Source organism: Pimephales promelas, chromosome 20 (genome assembly GCF_988280905.1).
Source record: "Pimephales promelas chromosome 20, fPimPro1.hap1.1, whole genome shotgun sequence".
Classification (NCBI taxonomy): domain Eukaryota; kingdom Metazoa; phylum Chordata; class Actinopteri; order Cypriniformes; family Leuciscidae; genus Pimephales; species Pimephales promelas.
In genome coordinates this window covers 1,093,265-1,105,922 of record NC_142788.1, presented here as the reverse complement: position 1 = coordinate 1,105,922, position 12,658 = coordinate 1,093,265, and the positions used below count along the sequence as shown (strand labels likewise).

Below are 12,658 nucleotides of genomic sequence, written 5' to 3'. Positions count from 1 at the left end.
CGGGCCCGTTAAACCCAGCTTTCTTTCCTTCCTTTCTTGCCTTTTCAACGAGTGGCCAAAGTTTGTTTCTCGCTTCTTTGTCTTCCTGCGTAAGATCTTCCAAGATCCGAATTTTCTTCTGTTTCAACAGCTCAGAACGTTTTGCTTCCGCCCAAATTGCATCTCGGCAAGTGCGGGATAAAAACTGAACGATGATCCGTCGCGGAGTGGTGTTTCCAGACTTAGGACCAAGCCGATGCGCGATGTCGACCATGTCCTGCAGTTTCTCCGCGGAGTGTGGAGAAAGGTACCTGAACAGCTCAATGACGACCATTTTGACGTTTTCCCCCTCGTGCTCAGGTATCCCGGCTACACGGAGGTTCCATCTGCGCTTGTAACTGTCCAAACCGCTGCATTTCTCATTAAGAGCTTTATTTTCCTTTTCCAGCTTCACAACTTTAGCTTGCAGAGAAAGCACCTTATCCGTCACGTCCTCCACCTGCTTGTTAATAGATTCAAGCGAGCAGGTGAGGTTACAGATCGAAGCAGTGTTATCCTTCACCGATGCCTCGACTGAATGCAGTTTTACCAAAGACTCTTCTTGTAGCTTGCTAACCTTTTCGATCGCCGCTAGCAGCACAGAATTAGAGACCGAGTCGGAGGCAATAGAACGAGGTTTCTTCAGAGCAGGGGACTTACTAGGAGTGTCGGGAAGGCCCCCAAAAGTATCTTCAAGACGTCTTGAGTAGTTGTGTACCTTTAGATTTTCGTTGTTTGCAGAAGCCTCGACAGAGGCTAAATCCATGTTTTCTTCCATGGTAGTATCAACGGCGCAAGCTTACTTCACACAGGCGTAGAAAAAAAAAACTAATTAAAATAAACGCAAGGAGGGTCCCAATAAATGTTAAAACAGACTTAAAAGGATGTGTTAAGATTCCACTACAAGTTATATAGAAAATTAAGCATAGAAGTTCAAGCCTTAAGCACAGCACATAATAAAGGATTAGAGCGTAATAAAGTTGCTGTTAACACGGCGCCATCTTGACCCCCCCGGCTACGTTCTTTCTTAAATAAAAACCCGTGGCGTCGTATTCATCAGATTATGTTTACACCATTGGTTTAACGTTATGCGTGTCACTATATGGCTTGTACGTTCGCTCGTTTCAGTGTTCCCGCTTGGTACCCGGTATTAAAAGGGCAACGGTGCTGAATATCAACCATTTCTATATAGGCCTATAATAAAAATATTAAACAATTTGTCTGTGATGCAATTTTGCTATTCGCAGTCCAGAAGAGAGAGCGATCTCTCACCCGGAGCCACAGCGCGCACAGCACGACAGCCCTGCTTAATGAGTGACAATGAGGACAAAACGTGGTTACACTTTAGATCTGGGATATTATTCGAATTGTATTTTAGATTTCCGCTTTCAAAGATTATAAAAAGAAGATATTTGAGATGAAACCATTACAGAAGCATTGTGTCTAGCGCAACTTCCTTCCCTTCACAGCGCTGCGCTGTCATTTCTTCCTAAAACCCAAACGTACCGTCAGAATCAGCATGATCGGTGATTGTTGTAAAATGCAGTCTGTACTGTTGCTAAACTGCGGACGCGTTCAATCATTAAAAGAGCTACTAAAAGCACAAAAGTCTGCGCAAGAGAAGTTGTTCACGACGCGCGACACGCGCTCCGAAATGCACTAAAACGAGACAAGAAAAGTAGCCTATCGCCTCATTTTGGGCTTCATGTGCGCATCTAAACCATCAAATATACATAAAATATAAAATGACCTGCTCTGAGATTCATTTAAACACAGTTTATGTCTTAATTGGATGTAAATTGGGAGAAAATGATGGTGCATCAGTCATCTATTACAGTAGAGTTCTGCATTTGGTCTTAAAGGGGCAGTAGTCTAATAAACGTGACGATTGAGCCAATGCGAATCAAACAACAAAAGGCAGATAAAAATCACTCACAGCTCTTGAATGAATAACTTAAACTTTAATAAGCATTAATCTAACTATGATAAACTATGTAGTGTCATTTTACATTTGATTACTAGCTAAATTAAATTTCTTTTCAGAGAGAGCGACAGACTTGACTGAAAAGCTAATTTTAGACCTTCCTGAAATTAAAGCACTGTGTATATAGGCTAATTTGTATCTTTGTTTAATTGTATTCTTTGTTTGACCATGTGTTTGTGCTTGTTTTTGCTGATCTCATGTATATATGCATAACAAATAGATATTTTATACATTTTGTGACATTTTGAGCCTAAAATGTAACTGGTCGTATTTTGCATTAACACCTAGCGGTGGATGCACAGTTTGAAGACCCAGTCAGTGACGTCACAATATGCATTTTTTTTTTTTAAATTCACGATCACCATCTCCAAAATTGTACCTTTTTTTTTTTACACTGAATCTTGGAAAAAAAAAATATAGACCTACCTACCGACCCTTTTTTTTAAAAAAAATTGCTGTTACTGCAAACCAAAATATTTTTAAGGATGGCCTCATATAGAAACTAGATACCCGATTGGCCGCTGGAAAACGAGAAATCTGGCCGCCATCTTGAACCGGTCGTATTCCTAGTTTCGTTGCGTGGCAGCAGATTAGATGCCAGAGCACTGTGGAGCATTTTCCTGTTCTAATCGCCGGACCACCGAAAATAGGGCTTTTCACAAGTAAGTCTTATCATTACCGTACTATTGGTTGTATTTTGTGAATAGAATATTACCAGATAATCGAGAAGGAGCAAGGATATTTGCTATTACTGTACTGAAATCGTTGTGAAATGCTGTTTACTGCATCAGCCGGTGTTCACCCGGCATGGAGAGGTGGGGTAACTGTTAAAGTAATAATTACAAGAGCTACTAGGTTGTCAGATAAGCATTCAACTGCCCTGTTGTATAGTGTTTGCGCACATCAGGAAGCAACGTAATATACACGCATGACAGCGATGCGCAAATTGAGTTACCTCTCCAACTTCTGGTTTTATTGATAACCTATATCTTACCACATGCGATTTGGCTATTGATATTACAGAAGTCCTGTGGTAAAATAAAATTACATTAACTTACTCATCTACCCTTGTAAAGTTACATCTACATACAATAAAAAAGGTATGGCTTAATGTCCGAATTTAATTTTTAGAAATTAACGTTACAGAATACAGATGCAAACACGTTGAAAAGCTTCTTCTCAATTTTTATTACAGGTGGCTGCGTTCGGTGGATTCGGTGGCTACGTTCTGTGTGTGTGTGTGTGTGTGTGTGTGTGTGTGTGTGTGTGTGTGTGTGTGTGTCTGTTCGTGTGTATGTATGTGCGTGTGTATGTGCGTTTTGTCAATCATAAGCTGTTTCTTCAACTTATTAAAATATCTTACTTTACTACTATCTGTTTCTGCTTCTTTATTATATTTATAGTGTGTGATTTATAAAATACATTACATCCTTCATCACATATAGCTAGCCTATTGTGTCTGGTCACTTTATATCTTATATCAGAATATTATATTACTGTTAACCTACAATGGATATTAAAATACGCCGAACCATGTGTCCTGTATCATAGCTACATGAATGACCTTTGCAAAAAAAAGACCCGCGTGAAAATCAGTTCAGTATTCAGTGAGATATGATTAATTGAATGCGCTGACTGACAGCTCATTTCACCTGCCATTCAGATCACACTGAGCGGAGCGGATGACCGGTTTAAGATGGCGGCTCCAATTCTCGTCCGTGCCAATAGGCAGTAGCGGTCGATAGGGCGTCTACCTATATGATGTCTATGGTTATTGGTTTCCATGGCCTTGAGGGATCTATTTTAGCGAACGAAAATGTTGCAGGACCGAAGGGTGTTTATTTAATTTTTATCAACAGAAAAGAAAAGTATGTTACAAATACTACACAATACAAGAAATGCACAGATTTGCGCAGTAGGGGGATTCATGTAGCCTACATAAACAAAATAAAAATAAATAAATGAAAAAAAAAAAAATTAGCCAAAATAAATGAGCCACAGTTTCAGGGCAACCGTCTCAAAAAGTGCAATTAAAATCAACATCGCTTTTAAATTTCAGAAAGTAATGTTTATCTGAGGTAAATCCTATGTATAATTTTGAATGATACCTCTTAACTTTGTTATTAAGTATTGATTAAGTATGCAAACCCTTCTCCACACAGTCTGTCAATTCATTCCAGTATGAGTAAATATAAGGCAGAGACACTTTGAATAATGCTCTTATGGATCTGTTTTGTGAGTTAGGGGAAAAACCAAAAAGATTACCTACATACGCACTTACCATTGTTGAATATTATCAGGAATCTAATAATGTGCAAAAATTCAGTAAGTGAAAACTGAAAAGATAACCATTTAAATTAAATATCTGATCCACCAATATGATGCCATTATCAAACCAATATTTCAAAAACAATGTTTTTCGTTTATATATCCAATGGATATCCAATTATATATCCAATTATATATCCATAGTATTTCATATATTTTAATACTTGAAAAGTCTTGCTTGAAGATCAAGGACCATGATTGCGATGAAATTCAGATAATTTCACTGGTATTTTGTCAATGATATAATTACAATTAAGAAGTAGCCTAAATGTATTTAAGGTTAGAAAGCATGAAGGGATAAAGTATTTTTTTATTTTTATTTTTTATTAGAATGCAGATTACAAACATACAATCATCACAGTTCGTAAACAGAAATTATATAGCAAAAAAATAAATAAATAAACATCAGAATAAAATTAATTGAAAAAAAATAGATAAAGAAAATAAAAAAATAAAAATACATAGCTTAAATAGACAGACGTACAAACTAACTATAACAAGAGAAATATATTCCTAGATTTTCACTTAAATATTTTAGAGTTGCTGATATCGCTTTCTTATTTTTAACCCTTATCAAAGACTCAAAATATATGTCAGTTTCCATTTGAAAAAATTTAAAACATGTCTTTGCTTTAGAGAATTTCGCTTATATGGAATTTGCCGAGTAAAATAAAAAGGTTTACAATATTACACAAACTACTATCTCTACAATCCAAATATGTAATAATCTGTTTCCTTTCAATTGTTATCGTTTTCTTTGTTTTGATTGACAGGTAATTTTCAACATTTTTCCAAAATGTAATGCAGAATGAACAACCATAAAAGAGATGATGTAACGATTCTTCTTCTGTCATACAAAAACGACTTTTTTTCGACAGGTTTAAATTTAGAAATAAGCAAGTTTGTGGGATATATATATTGTATAATATTTTCAGATGTAATTCCCTAACTTTGTTTGAGATACAAAATCTAAAAGGAACAAGCAACGCTCTATGCCATTTAATCTCATAAAAAAGAGAATTCCAAAAAAAATTCCCACGAGGTGTTATTTTCTTTGCATTCAAAAAACTATTTCTAATATGTTTATTAGTACAATTGCTACTCATAATATCCATACCATTTATATAAAGAGTCAAATTAACACCAGGAATATCATTTTGTTTATTATAGCTTTTCATTAGTTCTAATATACCATTAGGTATGGACTTGAAAACTAAATTATATTCTTTGAACGTTATTGGGAATGCCTTTTCTCTGAGAAAAGAATCAGTTAAGTAATTGATTATTACCATCAAAAAGGTCTTTTAAAAAAATGATATCTCTATCGACCCATTTCTGCAAATAGAGTGACTTGTTCCTTCTAGTGATGCATTCATTATTCCAAATGATGGCCTTGTGTGGAGAGAAGTTGTGAGAGTGACACAGCTTCCAGGCCAAAAGAGCTTGTTGATAAAGCTTTACATGGGTAGATTTTATGAAGTATTTTGAAATGTAGGCTACCTCTTTAACTTTATTCAGCATACAAAATTTATATGGATTTAACCACGCCTCTTTCCAATGAATATCATCAATTAGTGCATTCCAAAAAAAATTGCCTCTAGGAGAGATTTTATGCTTAATTGGATTGAAAAAATAATCTAACGTTTTTATTATTACAGGAATGAGAGAATAGTTTGATACCATCAATTATTAACTCGGGAAGTTTCCTTTCGTTACTTCCATAAGGTGACTTTTCATTAAATGTTTTAACCCATCTGGAATTGCTTTTACAACTAGCTGAAACTCTTTCGCTGGAATGGGGAAATTGTAGGTAAACATAAATGCTTCATAAGACAAAACATTTCCAATTTCATCAAACAAATCCATGACAAAGTATATATTTCTTTCAAACCATTTGTGTAAACATTTTTTCCTAAAAAAGCTGATGACGACACCGTCTGATCTTTGGTTAACCAATCAGCGGAAGGGAACGTCACGGCTCAGCCCGCTGAAGATGGCCGCGTGTGACGTCAGAGCTCATCGCACTCAAGATGGCCGCTATGTGGACGGTCTCCGGGAACGCTAGGATGATTTTATATCTTTTTATCTGTGTGTTCGCAGCAGCGAAGAGCGACGAGCAAGTGCCCCTGGTCGCATGGGCGAGTGATGGGTAAAGCACTGATATGATATCACATTAGTCATGGAGAATTGACTGCGATAGTTAGCTTTGGCAGTTTGCTAGCTGAATGACACGGTCGCTGTCCAGTACTGAAACTCCTCTGAGCGAACAATATGGGTTAATTCTCGAATAAAACCAACATATCGTGTATTCTAAGTCAGAATTTCTAACTCTTATTAATGAACAGATGTAATCGTGTTTACATAAGTGTCGAGCGGTGATGGCTGTAAGTTATCAAGCCCAGTAACCTGTCAAGACCGTCATTGAGGTTATCAATGGCCTGAATCCGATTTTTGCGATTTTGTTTGTAAAATTTCTAATCATGGCTGTAATTTTATGGATTTGTCTTTTCGTTTGGTGTGTTGTTTGTGTGCAGGTTTGTCCTGTCTCCTGTGAATGCTCCATCATCAGGTCACACTGTGTCTGTGGATGAGCTGGAGTCCGTCCTGAACCGAGCCCTGAGCACTTCCCCTCATAATCTACTGCTCTTCCTGCAGGATAAAGTACACACATTCATATCTATCAGTCTATACTTCCAAACATTTCTTCTTCTAATATAATAATAATCCAGTCAGTGAGATTTTTGATTGAGTAAGGAGTCCTATAACAGATGTCTGTTACTGCGTTCACTGTGTCACCACAAGGACCAAACAAAACCAGAACTACAAAAAAAGACATGAGAGATATACATTTCTATGAGAAACAATAATAAAGACAACAATCTGAAGTGATTTATTGTTTCTTTCTATTGAAATGTATAACTCAAATGATTCGGCTAGTTCAGGCAGTGTTGATCTTACGGTTTGAAATCCTCTTGTGTTTGATTCAGTTGAGTGTTGATGACTTCACGATGTACGGAGGAGTGTTCGGGAACAAACAGGATAGTGTCTTCCAGAATCTGGAGGTATGCTGATGTGTTCACCATCTGATATGTATGATTATGACTTGTAAGATTGGTGCCAGGCAATATAATTCTTCAGAAATGTATTAGGAAAATGTTTTGTGAAACCACGATTATACTCTTTAGAATACATCAGTGTGTTATTTCAGATAAATCACCTTGAAAAGACATGAATAAGCATGTCGGGTGTTGTGTTGGCGTCCGCAGGCGTCTGTGCAGTCCTCCTCCTCCCTATGGCTGCCGTGTGTGTCGTCGTCCGCCACGGCTCAGGTGTCTACACTGCTCCAGAACCAGATCGATGCGGCTCCGCTCTACATGAACCCGGACACGCTCGCTCAGCTCCGACTCAACACGTCAGTGCCGGCCCTGCTGGTGTTCCGGCTCCCGTACAGCAACGAGTACGTCTCTTCCAGCGCACAATACTGTACTAGCTCGCTTTTTTAAAACATTATTAGATACAAATCAACTCATGCAAATAGTAAGTCCCTTCCAGTTATCATCTCCAAAAATAGTAATGTTACATATTTAGTTAAGTGCAGGGTCAGTGGTTCATGAAAAATATGATGAAACTCGTGTGTCCGTCGGCACTACAGGAGCTGCCACACTTCTCACTAAATCACCTCTTGATAGAGGGTCAAGTGGAACAGTGCATTATGGGATACAGTATTCTACACAGCGTCCTGCTATGTTGTATACTGTAGAATATGTAGACATCATCAGGGTATTTCATGATTATTACAGAAAACATGTTTACTACGAACATTACATGAGGTACACTAGTAGAGTATGACATTCTGAACACAGCCATTTGCAGGATGGGCATTAATGTTTTTGATGAAAACTGACAATTTCGGATCTTCTTTAAATCTGTAAAGGAGATGAGAAAAGCGAAACTCTTGATCTGTAAGTAGTGTTTTTCTTGCAGGGCTGATATGATGTCTACTAAAGAAGTGCTGAGTGGAAACGGTACGTGTATTAACTCCTGCAGTTATGCTGATTATTGCAGAAAAGCCCAGATGAAGTGGATGTGATTGTGTCTGTTGTAGATGAGGTGATGGGTCAGGTGCTGAGCATCATGAAGGCTCAGTCTGTGCCGTACACTGCAGTGTTCACTGCGCTGGGACCCTCCAGGGTAAGACCCCTCTCACACACACACACACACAGGCACCGTTTCTTCACGTTGGCCCCAGGAGGCTGTGTGCTGGTGTGAGCTGGAGGTGTGTTGTGTGTGTCTCAGGTGATCGAGGAGTCTCCGGCTGTGCACTCGGTCTGGTCCCGCTCCCTCCTGCAGTCCCGTCGGGAGGACGCCCCCGTCCCCAACCCGCCGCTGGAGTTTAAGGAGAAGGGCTCCGTCTGCATCCTCCTGTGGGCCGAGTCAGTGGTGGTCAGCCAGTATCGCTCTGGGAAGTGGGAGAGGCATGACCTCACCTCCAAGACCTTCGGCAGAGGCGTGACCCCCGACCTGTCCGGGTCCTCCTGCAACGAGACCCACTCTCGGTAAATACTCCGGGTTGGTGTGACGACCCCTGTGGTGGAGATCAAGTTTGTTCTTGTTGTATTTATGTCTACATGCAGGGCTGGACAATAAATAATATCAATATATATCACAATAGTTTTTTTCCAATTGCGGTGAAATGATTTTTAAACACATTTCCGATATTTCCAGATAATCCTTTAGTAATCGGCTCGGACTGAAAAGCCTTCATTTAAACACCTTAATGGATCAGATTGACAGCGGTGGTGTATTCCTCTTCTAATACGATCGAGAGGACATGTAAACACTTGATCGGATTGAAAACTGAAAGGACTGCGCATGTGCAATGAAGCGTGGAAAGAGAATGAAGAGTTCAGATGCAAAAGCCTCTAAGTGCCATTTGAAATTTTATTCTAGAATGATCATTTTTATCAAGCTTGTATATTTAAGTTCAGTGATTTCACTTAAATGGCAATGATAATTACCTATTAATTGTTATTTAAGTGAAATCACTGAACTTAAATATACAAGCTTGATAAAAATGATCATTCTAGAATAAAATTTCAAATGGCACTTAGAGGCTTTTGCATCTGAACTCTTCAGATGTTCTTCCTGTTTAAATAAAGTGCCATATAAATGAGCGTCCCTTCATTCTGTAATGCTCATTTCACTGCGCCTGTGAAGTGGAGCAGGACAGCGTCCCATCAGTCCTTGTTTCAGTCCTAGTGTTAGCTTATAAGCCCTTATAATTAAATGTAATAACATTTTTGTTACTTTACCAAGCTTGAGCAGCAGTCCACCGCGAGCAAGAGGAAGATGTGGTAGTGTGTCGTCGGCTGTAGTCTCTGCAGTGTGTTCATGTGGAAGTGTTTTGGTCCTGATGTGAGGCGACGACATCGCTTTCATCGCTGCTGGCTCTTTGATGTCAAAGTGTTTCCACTGTATTTCACCTGTGAACTTTCTCTTCAATTATAGGTTGGTTCTGAATTATGAAGATGTCCTGGATTACCGCTCGTTCAAGCTCATGTAAGCGTCTCATTTTCTCTTATTCACACACACAAGTGTGCTGGGCTTGAACGGTGTCCTGTATTCTCCTCAGTTTTGTGATGAACCGCCGCCACTATAAGGTGTCTGCCCGTCACTGGTTCACCATGGACCGTGTCCACCTGGAGTATGATGGGAAAAGGGCCTCGTTCAATGGCAGCCGGCACATCTACGCCCCGTCCGAGTACTCGTACCGCTGTGAGTCCGTGAGCAGCTCCTACTACCCTCAGCTGTCGCCACACTCGGACAAGGACAACGCCAACGACTGGCACGTCTCTTTCCAGGACTTCCAGGTAGGCTCTGGAAAACTGCACTGGTCTGATCGACTGTAGCCCCGGATGCAGAGAGCTTTCCTAATACTCGACTCGAACGCTTGAACATTAGTGTTTTCCTGTAGAGTGTCTGTGTCTGATCCTCCAGTAGTGCCCGGAGTTATCCCTGTTCAAATTCACCAGTGGATTTTACACTTAAAGCCCTGTTTTAAAGGGATAGTTCACTTTGAAATTAATTTTTGATATGTTTTATCTTACCTCAAGGGCATCCAAGATGTAGGTGTAGCATTAGTTTCAATTTTGATATTTTTAGCTCAAACCGTTCTTGTCTGTCAGTCATATAATGGAGGTCTATGGTCACCACCTCAAAGAGCATGCACAGAGAAGTCCAGATTAAACATGATTTAATGACTCGTGAATGTAAGTACACATGGAAAAGACACGAAACGAGCAGTTTGTGTGAAAAAACGAACAGTATTTATACCCTTTTTTACCTCTTGTAATCACAGCCACGTCCAAGTGATCTGAATCATGTCCAACTGAACCGAACTGAACCATATCCAACATTCCGCCGGAAGTGATCGCTTGACCTGCATTATTTGATATATCAACGGTTTGACATAAAAATTTTAACTACTGCAGAAACAAAGACACCTACATCTTGGATGCCCTTGAGGTAAGCTAAAACATACCAAAAATTAATTTCAAAGTGAACCATCCCTTTAATATCATGTCTGATGAAATAGAAATGGTTAAGATTAAAATTTGGACGCATGCTGGAGTTTTCGGTTTCATAAAACGCATTAAACTCTACTTTACAAAGACGTGAAACTCACCGAGGGGTCACTGATATGCTCACAAAAATCACTGCAAAAATTCAGTGCTGCAAAAAGTGTGTATGTGTTATATAGGCGCACAGCGCCATGGGGGGCGCCAAAACGATGGTAAAATTAAATTGAATATTAAATTGAATTTAAAAACTATATATATACTGTATATATATTGTATTTCTATATGTAGCTGCTGTTGTGTGTTTCTAAATCATTACTGCATTTCTTCAACGTTATATAAAACTTTAGAGGACTAATAGACTAATAGAGTCAGCTGATAAATTACACTTTAGCCGAATCCTGTAGGAAGGACGGCAAACACATCTTTCTGATCGACAAATGCCTTGATTGCAGTTCTCTGTTCGTCTTTTAAAATTCTCTCTCTCTCTCTCTCTCTCTCTCTCAGGTCCAGGGCTTTAACATCGCTGGGAGTGAGTTCTCGTACGCCAGTGACTGTGCTAGTTTCTTCACTCCTGGTATCTGGATGGGTCTGGTGACGTCTCTGCTCATGGTGCTGGTCCTCGTGTACGGCCTGCACATGATCATGCAGCTGCGCACCATGGACCGCTTCGACGACCCCAAGGGTCCCGCCATCTCTGTGCCTCAGACCGAGTGAAGGACACAGACCCATTCCTCACGGCACTGCTTTAGTTACACCGTTAGAGTTATGACCAGAACAAAAACACAACATTTATATATATGTGTGTGTGTGTAATAAAGAAGAATCATTTTACGATCATTAAGATTTTTTTTCATTGTGACTTTGACAATTACAGAGTAAAATGTTTAATGGTACTGAAATGAACTTCTTTTTATGCAAAATACAGTTTTGAGAGATTCAATCTTAAATATCTATAAATCTACCTTATATTTTCTTTGTTTATTTACTTTTCCAGAAAACTCGTATTGAATTTAGAGATTGGGGCACCATTAAATGTAAATTGTACACTTTGCATAATAACTTGTTTGTGTGAGAGAAATATCTATTAACAGACAGCTGAAGGTTTTTAGTGTGCTGTAAATATGGAATATGAAATGAAGTATTATTTATTGGTGGTATGCGTGTATGTTTGATTCCAGCGTTTCCCCCTGTAGTTTCCTTCATAGTTGTGTGTGTTCACAGATGTGTCTGCGTGTTATTGTGAGAACTGACATATTTTGTGACCAATCTGGGTTTTGATTTAAAGGGAAATATGTTGTGAGCTGTATTTAAATATTAGAAAAAAAAGGTGACCAGAGATATTCTGACATATTGTTTTTGTTGAAATATCAGCATGATGTATATTTTAATAATGTTATTGTAGTGAATCATTGCACAAACAGCTCTCATAAATAACATGTTTTATGTTGATGGCACATCTGCTTTATATTTCAGATATCTATTGGCATTTCATGCTGGCACGTTTTGGAGGTGTACACTCTTCAATGTGTGTATTGTGTCCGTGTTAAATAAACTTCATTGTGATGAACTTTTTTTTGCCTGACAGTTTATGTGGTTATGAATGCTCACATAGTTATGGTCCAGGTTTGAGTTCTCCTGCCCATCCAGTGTAAACAGCTTCTGGTGAACCAACTTGGCCTGTCCTCGAGAAGACCTCGCCAATCACTTTTCAGCGTGTTTATGAACGCATTACTGTAGATATAAATAT

At 38.9% G+C, this 12,658-nt stretch overlaps 1 protein-coding gene across 1 annotated transcript; it reads left to right on the top strand.

Moving 5' to 3' along the window:
- The first annotated feature begins 6,304 nt into the window (after positions 1 to 6,304).
- atp6ap1a (ATPase H+ transporting accessory protein 1a) lies at positions 6,305 to 12,474 on the top strand. Its single transcript, XM_039671315.2, has 10 exons — positions 6,305 to 6,479; positions 6,865 to 6,991; positions 7,318 to 7,392; positions 7,597 to 7,787; positions 8,315 to 8,355; positions 8,436 to 8,521; positions 8,627 to 8,886; positions 9,839 to 9,889; positions 9,963 to 10,200; positions 11,416 to 12,474. Exons 1-10 carry the CDS (start codon positions 6,361 to 6,363, stop codon positions 11,623 to 11,625), a joined length of 1,398 nt encoding a protein of 465 aa, XP_039527249.1. The 5' UTR covers positions 6,305 to 6,360; the 3' UTR covers positions 11,626 to 12,474.
- Positions 12,475 to 12,658: the final 184 nt, after the last annotated feature.